The sequence below is a fragment of the Hyla sarda genome, chromosome 1 (assembly GCF_029499605.1).
Source record: "Hyla sarda isolate aHylSar1 chromosome 1, aHylSar1.hap1, whole genome shotgun sequence".
Taxonomy (NCBI): Eukaryota; Metazoa; Chordata; class Amphibia; order Anura; family Hylidae; genus Hyla; species Hyla sarda.
The window spans coordinates 611349185-611371456 of NC_079189.1; the positions used below are offsets into that span (position 1 = coordinate 611349185).

At 42.4% G+C, this 22272-nt stretch overlaps 1 protein-coding gene across 1 annotated transcript in view; it reads right to left on the minus strand.

Moving 5' to 3' along the window:
- Positions 1-205: 205 nt before the first annotated feature.
- Positions 206-22272, minus strand: part of LOC130302850 (oocyte zinc finger protein XlCOF7.1-like) — a 185990-nt gene continuing 163923 nt past the window's right edge. The window contains 7 exon segments of the mRNA XM_056551747.1: positions 206-869; positions 871-2528; positions 15119-15227; positions 15387-15451; positions 15535-15661; positions 16127-16306; positions 17322-17618. Of these exon segments, the coding sequence (XP_056407722.1) occupies positions 714-869; positions 871-2528; positions 15119-15227; positions 15387-15451; positions 15535-15661; positions 16127-16306; positions 17322-17618 (2592 nt within the window). The 3' untranslated portion in view covers positions 206-713.

The following is a 22272-nucleotide window of genomic DNA, read 5'->3' on the forward strand; positions in this document are numbered from 1 at the left end:
ATGGCACGCCATGACAGCCGGGGCCAACAAATGTCTATAAATGTTCCCCAACACCTATAGGACTTTTTATAAAGTGTAAAGTTCTTCCATCAGAATAATGTCCTAGAAGCCAGAAGATAGAAGTGATTTTGTGTCTCTAATCTGGTCATGTCCTGGAATTCTTCATCCCTGGAATAAGTCCCTTCTCTCTGAGGTGTTTGGGTCTCCAGTAGCAGCTCCCCATGGATTATGCCTGTTGGGTCTTCTCCATGAGGAGCAGTGAATATCACAACCATATATCACACTCTTTTCCTACCATGGTAACTATAGTGATGACATCGCTGGATCGGTGACTACGTTCTAAAAGAAAACTTTTATTATCAATTGGGAACAAGTTTGGAGATGCAGTATATGATATATGTATAAATGTCAGATATCCTATGTACATGGTTAATATATAGATGTGTTATCTGCATCATTTATTACTCTGAATTGGCTTCTCTCCTGTGTGAATTCTTAGATGTTTGATAATAAGTGATTTGTGAGTAAAACATTTCCCAGATTCTGAACATAAAAATGGCTTCTCTCATGTGTGAATTTTTAGATGTTTAACAAGACTTGATTTCTGATTAAAACATTTCCCACATTGTAAACATGAAAATGGCTTCTCCCGTGTGAGTTCTTTGATGATGACTAGGATTTGATTTGTCAGTAAAACATTTCCCACATTCTTATCATGAAAATGGCTTTACCCATGTTTGAATTCTTAGATGTTTGATAAGTGATTTCTCAGAAAAACATGTCCCACAGTCTGAACACAAAAATGGCTTCGCTGTGAGACTTCTTGGATGCGTAACAAGATGTGATTTATTGTTAAAACATTTCCCACATGAAATTAATCACAGAACATGAAAATGGCTACTCTCCTGTATGAGTTCTTTGATGTTGAAAAAGATTTGATTTCCGAATAAAACATTTTCCACATTCTGTGCATGAATAAGGCTTCTCACCTGTGTGAGTTTTTTCATGATAAACAAGGCTTGATTTCAGAGTAAAACATTTCCCACATTCTGAACATGAAAATGGCTTATCTCCTGTGTGAGTTTTTTCATGTGTAACAAGATTTGATTTCTGAGCAAAACCTTTCCCACATTCTGAACATGAAAATGGCTTCTCTCCTGTGTGAGTTTTTTGATGTTTATTAAGATTTGATTTACGATCAAAACCTTTCCCACATTCAGAACAGGAAAGTGGCTTTTCCCCTGTGTGAGTTCTTTGATGTTTAATAAGATTTGATTTCATAGTAAAACATTTCCCACATTCTGTGCATAAAAAAGGTTTCTCACCTGTGTGAGTTCTTTGATGTGTAACAAGATTTGATTTCAGAGCAAAACCTTTCCCACATTCAGAACATGAAAATGGTTTCTCTCCTGTGTGAATTTTTTCATGTGTAACAAGACTTGATTTCTGAGCAAAACCTTTCCCACATTCAGAACATGAAAATGGTTTCTCTCCTGTGTGAGTTTTTTCATGTGTAACAAGACTTGATTTCTGAGCAAAAACTTTTCCACATTCTGAACATGAAAATGGCTTCTCTCCTGTGTGAGTTTTTTGATGATTAATAAAACGTGATTTGAGAGTAAAACATTTCCCACATTCTGTGCATGAAAATAGCTTCTCTCCTGTGTGAGTTTTTTGATGATCACTAAGACTTGATTTGTGAGTAAAACATTTCCCACATTCAGAACATGAAAATGGCTTCTTCCCTGTGTGAGTTATTTGATGTTTAACAAGATTTGATTGACGAGTAAAACATTTCCCACATTGAGAACAGGAAAATGGCTTTTCCCCTGTGTGAGTTCTTTGATGTTTAACAAGATTTGATTTCATAGTAAAACATTTCCCACATTCTGTGCATAAAAAAGGCTTCTCACCTGTGTGAGTTTTTTGATGATCAACAAGCCTTGATTTCATAGTAAAACATTTCCTACATTCCGTGCATGAAAATGGCTTTTCTCCTGTGTGAGTTTTTTTATGATGAAAAAGACCCGATTCCTGAGTAAAACATTTCCCACATTCTGTGCATGAAAATGGCTTCTCCCCTGTGTGAGTTCTTTGATGTTTAATAAGATTTGATTTATGAGTAAAACACTTCCCACATTCTGTGCATGAAAATGGCTTCTCCCCTGTGTGAATTCTTTGATGTTTAATAAGATTTGATTGATGAGCAAAACATTTCCCACATTTTGTGCATGAAAATGGCTTCTCCCCTGTGTGGATTCTTTGATGTTTAATAAGATATGATTTCCGAGGAAAACATTTCCCACATTCTGGACATGAAAATCGCTTTTCCTTATTTTGTTTAACAGACTGAGATGAATCTTTAGGTCGGACTTGTATAACAGGATGAGATGACAGATCTTGGCTGTGAGGGGCTGAGGGTGTATCTGGGATAATGGAATGTTCTTCATATGTATCTTGTGTGATATCATCATCTGCTTTATAATCTGAAGATATAAGATTCTCCTCTGATCTCCTGATGCAGTCATCTGCCAAGAATAAAACCGATTATTTTTAAGTAATAACCTTAACCCCTTAATGATTCAGGAAATTTTAATTTTGAATTCTCCACTCCTAAGAACCATATTTTCTTACTTTTCCATCTACAGAGTCATATAGAGGCTTGTTGTTTGTAGAAACAATTGTACTTTGTAATGACACCCTTCATTTTACCATAATATATATATATATATATTTATATATATATACATACAGACAAAGAATAAGCCAGCCAGCACTTTAGTTGATACCAAACTATTATATGTACCTGGCCTACAGGTGCACGCTACTAGGCTAGATATACAGCAACAGAAGAATGCAGCAGCACACTGCCAGCACAAGGATATAGATGAAACATGAACATGCAGATAAAACATGGAGAGCTATACAGCTATGGTGTAATAGATGCAAATGTGAAACTATGAAATAGTGAGGCACTTAGCTCGCAAATTTGTCTCCGCCGGCGGTCAAATAGCTTGGACCGTCCCACCGCGATAAGGTGGCCTCATTGGGACGGACCCTACACTGTGAATATGCCTCTGTGTGAACTATATCTTTGTGCTGGCAGTGTGCTGCTGCATTCTCCTGTTGCTGTATATCTAGCCTAGTAGCGTGCACCTGCAGGCCAGGTCCATATAATAGTTTGGTATCAACTAAAGTGCTGGCTGACTTATTCTTTGTCTGTATTGCACATACGGGGGAGTGGCTACCTCCATGTTGGCCTTGCACCCCACCCACCTCTATCAGGTGTGTATATAAGGTGTCTTGGATGTTCCAGATCCTGCCATGCTTACTGAACTGTTCACACAGAGGCATATTCACAGTGTAGGGTCCGTCCCAATGAGGCCACCTTATCGCGGTGGGACGGTCCAAGCTATTTGACCGCCGGCGGAGACAAATTTGCGAGCTAAGTGCCTCACTATTTCATAGTTTCACATTTGCATCTATTACACCATAGCTGTATAGCTCTGCATGTTTTAATTGCATATTCATGTTTCATCTATATCTTTGTGCTGGCAGTGTGCTGCTGCATTCTTCTGTTGCTATATAGATAGATAGATAGATAGATACAGCGGTCGGCACAGCCTTCTGGTCTAGCATGTGGATATGTGCTGTCAGGGGGCTCAGGTGGATAAAACAGATGGGCCGGTGACGGTGGTGCTCAATCCCAACACAGAAAGTTCAACAATCCAAAGAGATGAAGAAAGAAAAACGAGAGGCCACTCACCGGATCCTTGCTCCGAAATTCTTTGTATTTTCAGTGCTAAAACATCAGCAGGACAGAGTCAGACGCCGGGGTGGTGCTGCAGTTACCGCGGCTGTTTCATGCCAAAGCGTGCTTAATCAGACTGCATGCTTACACCTGTGTAAGGGGGAGGTATATACCTATCGTCCCACGTGACACAGGTGCGTCAGAATGTGAATGCATACAAACACACAATATAGGTAGAAACATTAAAGAGTAGCTATCAGTAAATTAAATGTCTCTATTCCCCCTCCCCATCTGTCCCTGACACTAACTACATCTATCCCTGTCTTTATTTTTCCCCAAATCCCCATAAAAATACCTTTTTTGAACAGCTGCAGGAGTTCAGAGTTGAGCTCTCTGGTGAGGGCAGGAAGCGGGCGGCCCCGGCAGGCACAACGTCATCTGAAGCCTGGCCGGGGCTCGCTTCCGCCCGTCTTCCTTTATGCTGCGTGTGCCCGTCTCCTCTCTCTCTCCTGAGACTGCAGCTTGCGTGCTGCAATGAATGAGGAGAGGGGATATTTAAATTTTGCACACGAGCGCTGTGCTTGCTTACTGCAGGTTTTCTATACAGGCAGAGAGCGCGCTGTGAACGCGCATTCCGGACCACGCTGTGCCATGCTGCCCGGCCAGCGTTGGTCCGAACATGCTGAACGTCAGTGGGGGGGGGGGGGGTTTGTGCTGGAGGCGTTTTAGTAATCCTGAGCCATATAGGGTGACACCTAGTGGCCAGGTTCTCAAATGTAAGTAACCCACATATAACATGATTTTTTTTTTATTTTTTATAAAATATATTAGAAACATTTTTGTTTTTACATAATCTATTTCATTAAAAAAGCATTTTTTATTAATGAGAGTATACCCATTTAAAAACATAGTGCCAACCATATTTCTAAGATTAAATAAACATGCTTAGATCAGACCGATCATTCAGACTGAGATTTCCTAATGGGCAAGTGTTCGTTATCCATCTCGCTTCCCTTTGTAGTAACAGTTTGCGCTTCTCAATACCTTCGATAGGGAACACTCTTTCAATGCCGAACATTTTCAAACCTGAGGGATCATTGTTATGCACTTCTTGTAGGTGTGAAATAAATCTGGGTGATCCCTTCTTAGTTTTCTGCGAGTAGAGGTGTTCTCTAAATCGCATATTGAGTGACCTGATGTGTAAAAACGTTTATACGGGCATACAGGCGTTTTGCTTGCATATGGGACCATTTAATTTCACCTGAACGCCTCCAATGGATATACAGTGATCTCTCAACTTATAATGGCCTCAACATTCAATAGTTTCATCATACAATGGTCTTTTCTGGATCACTGTAACTTGAAACCAGACTCAACATACAATGCTATGGAATCTGCAAAACGTGTCAATGGCTGGAAGAACTGACCAATCAAACTGGACATTTCACTGGTAAAACCCCTGTATTCCTAAAGTGCATGCACTGACTGGTGTCTGGTAGCGCCCCCTACAGTACAGGGAGGTATTACATGTTCTATACTCTTTACCTGTATTACTGAAGTGTATGCACTGACTGGTGTCTGGTAGCGCCCGCTACAGTACAGGGAGGTATTACATGTTCTGTACTCTTTACCTGTATTACTGAAGTGTATGCACTGACTAGTGTCTGGTAGAGCCCCCTACAGTACAGGGAGGTATTACATGTTCTGTACTCTTTACCTGTATTACTGAAGTGTATGCACTGACTGGTGTCTGGTAGCGCCCCCTACAGTACAGGAAGGTATTACATGTTCTGTACTCTTTACCGTACTCTTTACCTGTATTACTGAAGTGTATGCACTGACTAGTGTCTGGTAGCGCCCCTACTTTACAGGGAGGTATTACATGTTCTATACTCTTTACCTGTATTACTGAAGTGTATGCACTGACTGGTGACTGATAGCGCCCCCTACAGTACAGGGAGGTTTAACATGTTCTATACTCTTTACTTGTATTACTGAAGTGTATGCACTGACTGGTGTCTGGTAGCGCCCTCTACAGTACAGAGTGGTATTACATGTTCTGTACTACTCTTTATCTGTATGGGTGCGTTCACACGGAGTAATTCAAGAGGAATTTACTCAAGTAATTTGCGCGGAATTTTGCGCGGAATTCACACGGAAATGGCTGAAAAACCCTTCACTTCTTTCTCCCCCATTTTCGCTCGCAATTCCACGCAAATTGCGCTGTGAATTTCGCACGAAAATAAAATTCTTTTTTTCGCCCGTAAATTTTTCGGCATGAATTACTCTTGATTTACTAAATGTGAAAGCACCCTATTACTGAAGTGTATGCACTGACTGGTGTCTTGTAGCGCCCCCTACAGTACAGTGAGGTATTACATGTTCTGTACTCTTTACCTGTATTACTGAACTGTATGCACTGACTGGTGTCTGGTAGTGCCCCCTACAGTACAGGGAGGTATTACATGTTCTGTACTCTTTACCTGTATTACTGAAGTGTATGCACTGACTGGTGTCTGGTAGCTCCCCCTACAGTACAGGGAGGTATTACAAGTTCTGTACTCTTTACCTGTATTACTGAAGTGGATGCACTGACTGTTGTCTGGTAGCGCCCCCTACAGTACAGTGAGGTATTACATGTTCTGTACTCATTATCTGTATTACTGAAGTGTATGCACTGACCGGTGTCTGGTAGCTCCCCCTACAGTACAGGGAGGTATTACAAGTTCTGTACTCTTTACCTGTATTACTGAAGTGGATGCACTGACTGTTGTCTGGTAGCGCCCCCTACAGTACAGGGAGGTATTACATGTTCTGTACTCTTTACCTGTGCCAGGATTAGCTGCTCCTTTGGACACCAGGTAAGGGCGGCTCCATGTTACTTTTTTTAGGACACTGTGTGTACTGTACAGAACCCTGAAGAAGCTTCTGTCCTCTACATAGACCAGTGTTTCCCAAAGAGGTTGCCTCCAGCTGTTGCAAAACTACAACTGCCAGCATGCCTGGACAGCCTTCGGATGTTTTGCAACAGCTGAAGGCACCCTAGTTGGAAAATACTGATATAGACAGTGATTTACAGCTCCCAGCAGCTCCTTCTTACTTTTATATGGAAGGATTTGCTTTATCTATATTAGTTATCTACTTATTTTTCTTTAATCCTCACTTTTTTCCTATTTTTGGATGATATTTTGGGGCTTCAGAACCAATTCCCAGGTTTCCATAGAGTTCTGGTCTCAACATACAATGGTTTCAATATACAATGGTCGTCCTGGAACCAATTAATACTGTAACTTGAGAGACTACTGCCTTGAGTAACTTAGTTAACCAGTTGCTGTTTGGATTCGTTCGGGTAAATTTACTGCGTACAATGGTGCTGCCGATACTCTTTGTTTTTCTGAAAGATACGAGGGGTTTCTGGCTGCTGCTGTTTTTCAAGTCAGTATCATTTTGAATAATGTACCAATGTTTATGGATTATGTTTTTTTATTTTATTCGCCATGGGGCTAAATTTGAAAGTGAACGTAAAACGTTCCGTCTGAATCTGGGTATTGGTACATGTAGTTCTGCGTCCCCTGTGAAGCAACGAGGTCTGAATGATTGGTCTGATCTAAGCATTAGGGATCAACCGATTATCGGTTGATATTCACGATTTTGGAAGCTATCGCTATCGGCAATTACCTTGCCAATAATGCGGGCGCTTTAAATCAATGAACTGCATCGGCTTTTGCGGGGCCAGAGCCTGCCGCCGCCGCCAACCCGCTTCTCTCCCCCTGCTTGTCCTGAGGTCCTGAGTTTAACTGCCGCCACTGCCTCCCCCTGCCTATCCTCTGGCCAGAGACCGGCGCTGCCCCATTGCCTCCCCCATCCCCGGTTTTATAATTACCTGTTCCCGTGGTCCGCGCTACTTCTGGCTCCTGCGGCATCCTGCGCTATTGCTGTGCGCTGCACAATGACGAGTGACGTCCTCAACGCGACGTCACAGTCAGTGGCCTGGTGCACAGTGGCAGCTCAGGACGCCGCCGGAGCCAGAAGTAGCGTGGACCCCGGGAACAGGTAATTATAAAACCGGGGATGGGGGAGGCAATGGGGCAGCGGCGGTGGTTGGACTCAGGACTGGCAGGGGGAGAGAAGCGGGCGGCGGTGGTCTCTGGCCAGAGGATAGGCGGGGGGGGGACAGCAGCGGTGGTGGTTGGACTCAGGACAGGCAGGGGGAGAGAAGCGGGGCGGCGGTGGTCTCTGGCCAGAGGATAGGCGGGGGGGGGACAGCAGCGGTGGTGGTTGGACTCAGGACAGGCAGGGGGAGAGAAGCGGGCGGCGGTGGTCTCTGGCCAGAGGATAGGCGGGGGGGGGGGGGGGACAGCAGCGGTGGTGGTTGGACTCAGGACAGGCAGGGGGAGAGAAGCGGGCGGCGGTGGTCTCTGGCCAGAGGATAGGCGGGGGGGGGGGGGGGGGGGGACAGCAGCGGTGGTGGTTGGACTCAGGACAGGCAGGGGGAGAGAAGCGGGCGGCGGTGGTCTCTGGCCAGAGGATAGGCGGGGGGGGGGGACAGCAGCGGTGGTGGTTGGACTCAGGACAGGCAGGGGGAGAGAAGCGGGCGGCGGTGGTCTCTGGCCAGAGGATAGGCGGGGGGGGGGGGGGACAGCAGCGGTGGTGGTTGGACTCAGGACAGGCAGGGGGAGAGAAGCGGGCGGCGGTGGTCTCTGGCCAGAGGATAGGCGGGGGGGGGACAGCAGAGGTGGTGGTTGGACTCAGGACAGGCAGGGGGAGAGAAGCGGGCGGCGGCGGTCTCTTGCCACAGAATGGGCAGGGGGGGGGGCAGCGGCGGTGGTTGGACTCAGGACCCCAGGACTGGCAGGGGGAGAGAAGCGGGCGGCGGTCTCTGGCCCCACAAAAGCCACTGCAGTTCATTGATTTAAAGCGCCCACTTTAAATCATTGATCTGCAGCGGCTTCTTCGGGGCCGGGGGGAGAAATAGCCGATAACTTATACTGGAATATCGGTATAAATTATCGGCTATCGGCCTGAAAGTTCACAGATTATCGGTATCGGCCCTAAAAAGTCTATATCGGTCGATCCCTACTAAGCATGTTTTATTTAATCTTAGAAATATGGTTGCGCTACGTTTTTAATGTTTCTACCTATATTGTGTGTTTTGTATGCATTCACATTCTGACGCACCTGTGTTACGTGGGACCATAGGTATATACCTCCCCTTACACAGGTGTAAGCATGTCTGATGAAGCAAAAAAAAGCTTTCGTGTGAAACAGCCGCTGTAACTGCAGCGCCACCCCGGCGTCTGACTCTGTCCTGCTGATGTTTTAGCACTGAAAATAATAAGAATTTCGGAATACGGATCCGAAAATACAAAGAATTTCAGAACACTGATCCGGTGAGTGGCCTTTCGTTTTTCTTTTATTATCTCTTACCATAAAATATACTGCGGAACAGAAGAAATTGTGAGATGAAAATTAAATAAAAGGTGCAATTTGGGAAAATGTGTTCGATAGTTTTTTGCTATATTTAAAAAAAATTTTATGAAAATATTACTTTAAATCGCCATATTCCGACCCCCTATAACTTTTCTTTAGTTTTCTGTATATGGAACTTTGTAAGGCCTAATTTTTTATTTAACTTTTTGTGATGTGACCTGCAAGTTTTTGAAATTGCAATAGTTTGTTTAGACCATTCACCGAACGGGATCAATGACACATTTTAATAGTTCCCACTAAATATATATTTTTTTGGGGGGAAAAGGTGGGTAATTTTCTATGTACTGCATTGATCCATCAGATTTGCGCAGTATTCGTACCGCCTGCCATAAGCTGGCACTGCACCACCAATGTCACTTATAATGGCGGTTTAAATGCGGTTGCCAACTCTGACAGCGCCATCTGCAGAGATCCGGTAGTAGTGGCGTCCCCCGGGTATGGAGCGGGCCCGAGCCCTGTCCATATACCCTTGATGGCCCCAGGACGTAAATATACTTTTATAGTGAAACATAGGCTATTCTTAGTGAATAATATAGAGGTTCTTGTGTATGCCTTGTGCTTACCTGTTTTATCTGATGTGGCAGGCATAGATTTTTTTGCCATCTTGATTCTATTTCAGAATCAGGAATAATCTTCTCATCCTGCCTATATTTCCCATGAATGAACAGAGAGAGAGAGGGGGTGGAGTCTCATTGCTGCAATTCACCTAATGAGACCAACATAATCAGGGCCGGCTCTGCCTATAGGCAAAATAGGCAGCTGCCTAGAGCACTCTCTTGATATGGGGCGCCGCTCTACCAGCATCCAAACCCGCCGCTTAGCCATCAGCACCGCCACCCCACATCACCTTCGCCCCAGTAGTAAATAGATTACATGAGGAGTAGCAAAAACAAAAAGAAAAATAGCCAATACAACTACCTAATACACGGGTGCACGCTGCTGTGGCAAATACAAAGTATACAAAAAAGAAGGTTGCAGCAGCACTCTTGGTCAAAAATGGGGCTCTTAGCACACTTTTTGATCAAAACGTGTCCCCCCATCCACCACGCGGAGGTGGCCTCATTTAGGATGGGACCCTAACACACATTCCACTCACCTCTGCTGGACATATGGCCTCTGACTGGGTGACATGCAGGATCCACTAACAACTAAAAAATCCTCCTGTGAATAGTGAGGGGTGCACGGCTACAGAGGGGGCCACTCCCCCTAAACTGCACAACAAAAACAAAAATAGCCAGCACAACTACCTAATACACGGGTGCACGCTGCTGTGGCAAATACAAAGTATACAAGCCGTGCACCCCTCACTATTCACAGGAGGTTTCTTAAATTGTTAGTGGATCCTGCATGTCACCCAGTCAGAGGCCATATGTCCAGCAGAGGTGAGTGGAATGTGTGTTAGGGTCCCATCTGAATTGAGGCCACCTCTGCGTGGTGGATGGGGGGACACGTTTTGATCAAAAAGTGCGCCAAGAGCCTCCATTTTTTGACCAAGAGTGCTGCTGCAATCTTCTATTTGTATACATGAGGAGGAGGTTTGTTACAGTGTGTCACCCCAGTAGTAAGGAGATTACATGAGGAGGAGGTTTGTTACAATGTGTCACCCCAGTAGTAAGGAGATTACATGAGGAGGAGGTTTGTTACAGTGTGTCACCCCGGTAGTGAGGAGATTACATGAGGAGGAGGTTTGTTACAGTGTGTCACCCCAGTAGTAAGGAGATTACATGAGGAGGAGGTTTGTTACAATGTGTCACCCCAGTAGTAAGGAGATTACATGAGGAGGAGGTTTGTTACAGTGTGTTAGCCCAGTAGTAAGGAGATGACATTAGGAGGAGGTTTGTTACAGTGTGTCACCCCAGTAGTAAGGAGATTACATGAGGAGGAGGTTTGTTACAGTGTGTTACCCCAGTAGTAAGGAGATTACATGAGGAGGAGGTTTGTTACAGTGTGTTACCCCAGTAGTAAGGAGATTACATGAGGAGGAGGTTTTTTACAGTGTGTCACCCCAGTAGTAAGGAGATTACATGAGGAGGAGGTTTGTTACAGTGTGTCACCCCAGTAGTAAGGAGATTACATGAGGAGGAGGTTTGTTACAGTGTGTCACCCCAGTAGTAAAGAGATGGTTTGTTACAGTGTGTCACCCTAGTAATAAGGAGATTACATGAGGAGGAGGTTTGTTACAATGTGTCACCCCAGTAGTAAGGTGAGGCATGTAAGAGGGCGGGCACATGGGCGGAGTCAAGGGGCGGCAAAATTTACTTTTGCCTGGGGTGGTAAAAATCCTTGCACCAGCCCTGAACATAATCACCTGACTGGACTATAGAACAAGAAGCCTGAATGGCTGAGACTCATAAGTGGTTTGGAGTCAGTTCACACTACATGAAGTTTTGATGCTTTTTCTTATTAAAGTGTGATTTTATGAGGTAAAAGAGATTTGACCTATGATCCCAACTGAGATGTTGTATAAAGATATGGAGTCTTCAGGCTGTGCTCACAGATTGCACAGATTTTTTTATACCATATAACTCCAGAAAGTCAAATTATTCTATTAAAAAATCTTAATCCTTCCAATAATTATCAGCTGCTGAAGTTGAGTTGTTCTTTTCTGTCTGGCAACAATGCTCTCTCCTGACATCTCTGTCTGTCTCAGGAACTGCACAGAGTAGAAGAGGTTTGCTATGGGGATTTGCTTCTACTCTGGACAGTTCCCAAGACACGTGTCATCAGAGAGCACTTAGACAGAAAAGAACAACTCAACTTCAGCAGCTCCTAAGTTCTGAAAGGATAACAAAAATTTAATAGAAGTAATTTACAAATCTGCCTAACTTTCTGGAGCCAGTTGATATATAAAAAAAAAAGTTTTTTCCTGGATAACCCCTTTAATAGCACAATTTTTGCTAAGAATTTGGAAAAATCATATCTTCCAACAATACAATGTGTGAACACAACCTCTGATATCCTGATACAATAGAGCAAGCAGCAGTATACAGAGTTGGAGGGGAGGTGTATAACGACTATATATAATGATCCCATAGAGAAAGCAGCAACAGTATACAGATAGAGCTGGAGGGGAGGTGTATAACTAATATAGATAAGGGTTAAACTTTTCTAATGTTTGGCTTCATCATCATAAATCAGGAGTTGTGGACGTCTAGCCAATGGTGAGTCTTCTTGGCATCCGCACCCTACTGATCTTGGCTATAAAGGCTCTCACTTGTCTTTCAGACTCTGGTGTGGGATATTTATTTTGGCTTTGTTCTTTGGTTAACCCTTTGTCTGATGATTTGGCACTTTTTGTAGTTATTTTGCCTTGAGGAAGGGGGTTGCTGACAATTCTCTGTATGTTTGTTCCCATTTGTGTTTTGTATCTTGTGCATGTTTACCCATTGTTTCCTGACCATTTCTCCCTGACCTGTACTGTATTGTTTATTATTTGTCTTGTGATGCCCCTGCACTTAGTCCAGATCAGGGACTGTCTCCAAGTTGTGGAATCGCTGTTTTTGGGGGTAATTACTAGGGATGTCCCGATACCGATACTAGTATCGGTATCGCGGCAGATACCCGGCATTTTCAAGGTATTGGGGACTCGTTTTATGTCCCCGATACCAAGACCGATACCTGCTGCACTGCGGCCGCATCCCCATCCTGCCGTCCGCATCCCCGTTCTGCCGTCGCATCCCCGTTCTGTCGTCGCATCCCCGTTCTGCCGTCCGCATCCCCGTTCTGCCGTCCGCATCATGGCGTCCTATGGAGGAACATGTGACACACACGTCACTCCACCTCCTCCCCTGCGCCCAGCGTAACGCTACGGAGGAAGCGGAGTGACGTGTATGTCACATGCTATGATTCTGACGGCAGAACGGGGATGAGGGCAGCGGGGCGGCAACTGCAGGTGAGCAACTATGGGGGGAGGGGGGGGGGCTGCTGTTTAAAAGGGGGGGCTGCTGCTGTTTACAAGGGGGCACTGTCTACAAGGGGGGGGCTGCTGCTGTGTACAAGGGGGGGGCTGCTTCTGTTTACAAGGGGGCACTATCTACAAGGGGGGGGCTGCTGCTGTTTACAAGAGGGCACTGTCTACAAGGAGGGGGGGCTGCTGTTTAAAAGGGGGGCTGCTGCTGTTTACAAGGAGGCACTGTCTACAAGGGGGGGCTGCTGCTTACAAGGGGGGGCTGCTGCTGTTTACAAGGGGGCACTGTCTACAGGGGGGGCTGCTGCTGTTTACAATGGGCAATGTCTACAAGAGGGAGCTGCTGTTTGCAAGGGAGCACTGTCTACAAGGGGGGGCCTGCTGTTTACAAGGGAGCACTGTCTACAAAGGGGCTGCTGCTGTTTACAAGGGGGCACTGTCTACAAGGGGGGGGGGGGCTGCTGCTGTTTACAAGGGGGCACTGTCTACACGGGGGGGGGGGCTGCGGTCTACAGGGGGGCTGCAACTATCTATACTACCTACAAGGGTCTACTACCTACTATTAAAGGCAATCTTACAGTAGGTGACCCAGTTTCTACCGCTGCTCACCATGTGAACATCAGCACAATCGCTCCGGAGACATTGGTCTCGACTCCAATGCAAATTCCCTGTTTTGTCCAATGGAGAAGAGAGAAATCTTGGCTCATACTACAGCAGCCGCCTCCATTGTACACAACAAGGACCCACATATACGGTAAACAGCGCCAGAAACCGCGTCACCCTGGTGTCAGATTCCCTTTAAAATAAAAGTACTCGTATTTGGTATCGCCGAGTACTAGAATTAAAGTATCGGTACTCGTACTCGGTCTTAAAAAAATGGTATCGGGACATCCCTAGTAATTACACAAGTAGGCAGGGACAGTGGATTTTGAGAGCAGGAGTGCACTGTTCCCTGCCCAACATGACAATTCCACTGTTTTCCTTGCTGACAAATATTGTTGCCTCTTTGAAAGTCCTGAGCACGTGACAGGTGTCTCTAATTAGCTGCCAATACCTGAGCTGAAAGTCACACTGGCTCCAAAATCTGTCTGTCTACTGCATTAGGTAGCGTACCTGTCTACTGAATTAGTTCTCGAAGCGAACCTGGCAAAGTTTTTGTTTCATACCACTTTTATACCTCAGCCAGTGTTCTGGAGCAGATAGTGACGTCTGCCAGGTACAGGCCACACAATCAGATCATCGAGCAGACAACACCAGATGACATCTGATGAAGGAAACAGTCACTCTGGTGGGAATGATGGGAGAGATTTTTGTCCCACTGTCACAAACCGAGGCATATAAACAGTGTGGGGTGAACAGAAGGATCAGAATATTTTGAAGGGCACACAAGGGTCAGGAATCACAAATCAATAAATCTACCAAAACCCAGGGCCTAAGCCCGGGGCACAAGATCCCTTTCGCGAAAAACCCCCCTTTAAAATGTAGCTTTTATTATACAAATATTCCTCCTGATGACGGTGCTGACACACTGAAACTTGTAGAGGGCGGCAAAATTTCTGGTTTTAAAATAGCAAATACAGCATTTCAGATTAAAAAGGGTGACTCCAGACCCCGAAATCAATGAGAGGGTTTATCCCTTAATAGACCTTTAATTCTGGAGCTGTTTTGCTGGTATTTAAATCACTTGTCACTGTTATCTTCATACAAGTATAATAAAAGCTAAATTTTAAAGGAGGGTTTTCACAAAAGGGATCTTGTGCCCCGGGCTTAGACTCTGGGTTTTGGTAGATTTAGTAATAGAAAGAGGACATAGAAGGGGGACTAACTATAGTAAGAGGACATAGAAGGGCCTATGGTCCAAAATTTGTTTTGGAGCACAAAGGACTCTAGTTAAATCACTAAACAATTATTGCAGCAGATGACTGAGTAGAATCTGTGACTCTTCTCTGCATTTAGTGGTTACTACTCACCTGGGCAGTTACCTGTAGGAATGTCCTCCTTATACTGCTCATCACCGCTCACATCTGTCTCTTCTTCTTCCTTTATGTTTGGAGCATTAATATTGTTCAGATCTTCTCCCTGAATCATAGGATGTGGAAAAAATATTGTAAAAGTCAGAAGGACAAGTCACATGGGATGTTATAGATGAGCCGGAGATGAGGAGTCATGGAGGGTGAGGGGACTGACCACAAGAGCTTCACAGCCCTTCTACAGATCATAGGGAATATCTCCATCTACCTGATCATCCTGTGGAAGAAGAGGACGGGGACACCTCTCTGGTGCTGTTCTCTTACTGGATCTGACTGTAGGGAACACATACAGAGACTGAATTCATTCTTTACATACAAATAATGAGAGGACGTGTGTATATAGTCATGTCTATTACCTGGTGATGTGAGGGGCTGCTGATCCTCCATCATCACCTGATCCTTGTACTGATCCTTGTGTCCTTCTACATACTCCCACTCCTCCATGGAGAAATAGACCGCCACGTCCTGACACCTTATAGGAACCTGACACATAATGATACAGTCATCACCCCGACCCCTCCAGTGGTGTTACTGTATAATGTCCCAGCAGTGTCACCTCTCCAGTCATCACCAGACCCCTCCATTACTGTATAATGTCCCAGCATTCCCAGCAGTGTCACCTCTCCAGTCATCACCAGACCCCTCCATTACTGTATAATGTCCCAGCAGTGTCACCTCTCCAGTCATCACCAGACCCCTCCATTACTGTATAATGTCCCAGCAGTGTCACCTCTCCAGTCATCACCAGACCCCTCCATTACTGTATAATGTCCCAGCAGTGTCACCTCTCCAGTCATCACCAGACACCTCCATTACTGTATAATGTCCCAGCAGTGTCACCTCTCCAGTCATCACCAGACCCCTCCATTACTGTATAATGTCCCAGCAGTCACCTCTCCAGTCATCACCAGACCCCTCCATTACTGTATAATGTCCCAGCAGGGTCACCTCTCCAGTCAGCAGCTCCATCATCTTGTTGATGAGTTCTCGGATCTTCTGTTCATCCATTTCCTCATGTATCAGGGGGTGAGGTGGGGGCCCCGGGATTGGGCTCAGGGTTCTTCCCCATCCTTCACACACAGGGGCCCGACAGCGCCCACTAGAGGACTTCTTCACTACTGTGTAATCCTGTGTATGGGGAGAAACATTAATATCACTACATACATCCCCAGAATCCCTCACCTCTCCAGTCATATCCATCTGTTCTTACATAGATAAGAATGAGGTCATGTGACATCACTCCCAGAATCCCTCACCTCTCCAGTCATATCCATCTGTTATTACATAGATAAGAATGAGGTCATGTGACATCACTCCCAGAATCCCTCACCTCTCCAGTCATATCCATCTGTTATTACATAGATAAGAATGAGGTCATGTGACATCACTCCCAGAATCCCTCACCTCTCCAGTCATATCCATCTGTTATTACATAGATAAGAATGAGGTCATGTGACATCACTCCCAGAATCCCTCACCTCTCCACTCATATCCATCTGTTATTACATAGATAAGAATGAGGTCATGTGACATCACTCCCAGAATCCCTCACTTCTCCAGTCATATCCATCTGTTATTACATAGATAAGAATGAGGTCATGTGACATCACTCCCAGAATCCCTCACCTCTCCAGTCATATCCATCTGTTATTACATAGATAAGAATGAGGTCATGTGACATCACTCCCAGAATCCCTCACCTCTCCAGTCATATCATCTGTTATTACATAGATAAGAATGAGGTCATGTGACATCACTCCCAGAATCCCTCACCTCTCCAGTCATATCCATCTGTTATTACATAGATAAGAATGAGGTCATGTGACACCACTCCCAGAATCCCTCACCTCTCCAGTCATATCCATCTGTTATTACATAGATAAGAATGAGGTCATGTGACATCACTCCCAGAATCCCTCACCTCTCCAGTCATATTCATCTGTTATTACATAGATAAGAATGAGGTCATGTGACATCACTCCCAGAATCCCTCACCTCTCCAGTCATATCCATCTGTTATTACACAGATAAGAATGAGGTCATGTGACATCACTCCCAGAATCCCTCACCTCTCCAGTCATATCCATCTGTTATTCCATAGTTAAGAATGAGGTCATGTGACATAACTCCCAGAATCCCTCACCTCTCCAGTAAGCCGGAAGAGTATCTGTAGGGTGAGGTTTATGATCCTGTCGGCCATCTTGTTCCTGTCTCTCTCCATGGTTGATGGGTCATCCAGGAGAATTCTCTGAGGGGAAATCACATTATAAATATCCAGACTCAGGATTGTAATTTTGTAAGGACTTTTATAAGATAAGATGGTCCATTTTGTGTGGTTCTCAGTATTCAGAACCAGAGGTCCTGAGAAGCGGCTGCAGAGGGTATCGCTATGTTGTGTCTCTTTCTTGAGGTTGGATTTGTCCTTTATACTCACATAGATCTGAAGACGAGAACATAACATGGTGACACTTTCCTTTATATATATTGGTCTTCATAATATAACCCCTTGGGGTCCATAGTGAAAGGGAGGGGCCATTTGGGTATGAGAGGTATATAGGCAATTGTATACGGGTATAAATACAATGTATAACTACCTAATGTACGGATCAGATTTGGGTTAATCAGTAATGTCTAAGTGAAGTCATTGGGTGTCACATAGAGGAAATATCTGCTCACTAATAATCTTGTGTTTTATTGTATTGTTTGATTCCATCTTCATTGTTCATGTTATTCTGCGGATTCATTTGGGTTGATATATTGTGGTTATTGATGTATAACTCGGGGTTAATTACTCCCTCATTGTTATGTGACTAGATTGGTGTCGTGTGTACAATTTTGGCTTTATATAGATTTGGGGATTTAGTCAGTAGATTGTATTATTTTTGTATATTTAATGTGAATTTGTGTAGAGAAAACAGACATGGTCGCACATACACAATTTTTTATTTTGATCTATTTGCTTCTCAGAATAAATTCAAAAACTAACTGGTTGTTATTTTACATTTTGATCAAAAAGTACAAGCCCACTCGCCACGTCAAGGCCACCTATATAGAGTGGGTCCCTAACAATATGGCGTAGCACTGGGCTGCGACCATCACCACGAGTGCCCACAGGGGGAACGACCCACCGGCAGAGCAGCCCAAATGCCACTCAAACCAGTCCCTGCCGCACTCCCCACAGACACCGCGCCAAGGCAGCAATGGACGCCGCACAGCACCACACCAGGGGGAACAAGGTGTAAAAGCCACTTACCATGTGCTCCCAGTCAGACTGGGAGGCTACCAGAAAAGAATGGGCCCTGAGCAGCTTCCTGCTACTTATATAGGGTTGGGCTGAGGGGGTGGGGAAGAGTGCAGACCAAGTAAAAACACAATGTGAATCAAGTAACAGACATGGTCGCACATCCACAAGCCCACCCCTCAGCCCAACCCTATATAAGTAGCAGGAAGCTGCTCAGGGCCCTTTCTTTTCTGGTAGCCTCCCAGTCTGACTGGGAGCACATGGTAAGTGGCTTTTACACCTTGTTCCCCCTGGTGTGGTGCTGTGCGGCGTCCATTGCTGCCGTGGCGCCGTGTCTGTGGGGAGTGCGGCCCAGGGACTGGTTTGAGTGGCATTGGGGCTGCTCTGCCGGTGGGTCGTTCCCCCTGTGGGCACTGGTGTTGCGGCGGTGGTGGTCGCTGCCCAGTGCTACGCCACATTATGTTAGGGATGTTAGGGACCCACTCTAAATAGGTGGCCTTGACGTGGCGAGTGAGCTTGTACTTTTTGATCAAAATGTAAAATAACAACCTGTTAGTTTTTTTTATTTATGCTGAGAAGCAAATAGATCAAAATACAAATTGTGGATGTGCGACCAGGTCTGTATATATACATGTGTGTATATATAGATGTGTATGTGTATATATAGATGTGTGTATGTGTATATATAGATGTGTGTATGTGTATATATAGATGTGTGTATGTGTATATATAGATGTGTATGTGTATATATAGATGTGTGTTTGTGTATATATAGATGTGTGTATGTGTATATATAGATGTGTGTATGTGTATATATAGATGTGTGTATGTGTATATATAGATGTGTGTATGTGTATATATAGATGTGTGTATGTGTATATATAGATGTGTGTATGTGTATATATAGATGTGTGTATGTGTATATATAGATGTGTGTATGTGTATATATAGATGTGTGTATGTGTATATATAGATGTGTGTATGTATATATAGATGTGTGTATGTATATATAGATGTGTGTATGTGTATATATAGATGTGTGTATGTGTATATATAGATGTGTGTATGTGTATATATAGATGTGTGTATGTGTATATATAGATGTGTGTATGTGTATATATAGATGTGTGTATGTGTATATAGATGTGTGTATGTGTATATATAGATGTGTGTATGTGTATATATAGATGTGTGTATGTGTATATATAGATGTGTGTATGTGTATATATAGATGTGTGTATGTGTATATATAGATGTGTGTATGTGTATATATAGATGTGTGTATGTGTATATATAGATGTGTGTATGTGTGTATATAGATGTGTGTATGTATATATAGATGTGTGTATGTGTATATATAGATGTGTGTATGTGTGTATATAGATGTGTGTATGTATATATAGATGTGTGTATGTGTATATATAGATGTGTGTATGTGTATATATAGATGTGTGTATGTGTATATATAGATGTGTGTATGTGTATATATAGATGTGTGTATGTGTATATATAGATGTGTGTATGTGTATATATAGATGTGTGTATGTGTATATATAGATGTGTGTATGTGTATATATAGATGTGTGTATGTGTATATAGATGTGTGTATGTGTATATATAGATGTGTGTTTGTGTATATATAGATGTGTGTATGTGTATATATAGATGTGTGTATGTGTATATAGATGTGTGTTTGTGTATATATAGATGTGTGTATGTGTATATATAGATGTGTGTATGTGTATATAGATGTGTGGATGTGTGTATGTGTATATATAGATGTGTGTATGTGTATATATAGATGTGTGTATGTGTATATAGATGTGTGTATGTGTATATATAGATGTGTGTATGTATATATAGATGTGTGTATGTGTATATATAGATGTGTGTATGTGTATATAGATGTGTGTATGTGTATATAGATGTGTGTATGTGTATATAGATGTGTGTATGTGTATATATAGATGTGTGTATGTGTATATATAGATGTGTGTATGTGTATATATAGATGTATATATGTGTATATATAGATGTGTGTATGTGTATATAGATGTATATATGTGTATGTGTATATAGATGTGTGTATGTGTATATAGATGTGTGTATGTATATATAGATGTGTGTATGTGTATATATAGATGTGTGTATGTGTATATAGATGTGTGTATGTGTATATATAGATGTGTGTATGTATATATAGATGTGTGTGTGTGTATGTGTATATATAGATGTGTGTATGTGTATATATAGATGTGTGTATGTGTATATATAGATGTGTGTATGTGTATATATAGATGTGTGTATGTGTATATATAGATGTGTGTATGTGTATATATAGATGTGTGTATGTATATATAGATGTGTGTATGTATATATAGATGTGTGTATGTGTATATAGATGTGTGTATGTATATATAGATGTGTATATATATATATATAGATGTGTGTATGTGTATATAGATGTGTGTGTGTGTATATAGATGTATGTATATATAGATGTGTGTATGTGTATATAGATGTGTGTATGTGTATATAGATGTGTATGTGTATATATAGATGTGTGTATATGTATATATAGATGTGTGTATGTGTATATAGATGTATGTATATATAGATGTGTGTATGTGTATATATAGATGTATGTGTATATATAGATGTGTGTATGTATATATAGATGTGTGTATGTGTATATATAGATGTATGTGTATATATAGATGTGTGTATGTGTGTATATAGATGTATGTATATATAGATGTGTGTATGTGTATATAGATGTGTATGTGTATATATAGATGTGTGTATGTGTATATATAGATGTGTGTATGTGTATATAGATGTGTGTATGTGTATATATAGATGTGTGTATGTATATATAGATGTGTATATGTATATATAGATGTGTGTATGTGTATATATAGATGTGTGTATGTGTATATATAGATGTGTGTATATATAGATGTGTGTATGTGTATATAGATGTGTGTATGTGTATATAGATGTGTGTTTGTGTATATATAGATGTGTGTATGTGTATATATAGATGTGTGTATGTGTATATATAGATGTGTGTATATAGATGTGTGTATGTGTATATAGATGTGTGTATGTGTATATAGATGTGTGTATGTGTATATATAGATGTGTGTATGTGTATATATAGATGTATATATGTGTATATATAGATGTGTGTATGTGTATATATAGATGTGTGTATGTGTATATATAGATGTGTGTATGTGTATATATAGATGTGTGTATGTGTATATAGATGTATATATGTGTATATATAGATGTGTGTATGTGTATATAGATGTGTGTATGTGTATATATAGATGTGTGTATGTATATATAGATGTGTGTATGTGTATATAGATGTGTGTATGTATATATAGATGTGTGTATGTATATATAGATGTGTGTATGTGTATATATAGATGTGTGTATGTGTATAGAGATGTGTGTATGTGTATATATAGATGTGTGTATGTGTATATAGATGTGTATATGTGTATATATAGATGTGTGTATGTGTATATAGATGTGTATGTGTATATATAGATGTGTGTATATGTATATATAGATGTGTGTATGTGTATATAGATGTATGTATATATAGATGTGTGTATGTGTATATATAGATGTATGTGTATATATAGATGTGTGTATGTATATATAGATGTGTGTATGTGTATATATAGATGTATGTGTATATATAGATGTGTGTATGTGTGTATATAGATGTATGTATATATAGATGTGTGTATGTGTATATAGATGTGTATGTGTATATATAGATGTGTGTATGTGTATATATAGATGTGTGTATGTGTATATAGATGTGTGTATGTGT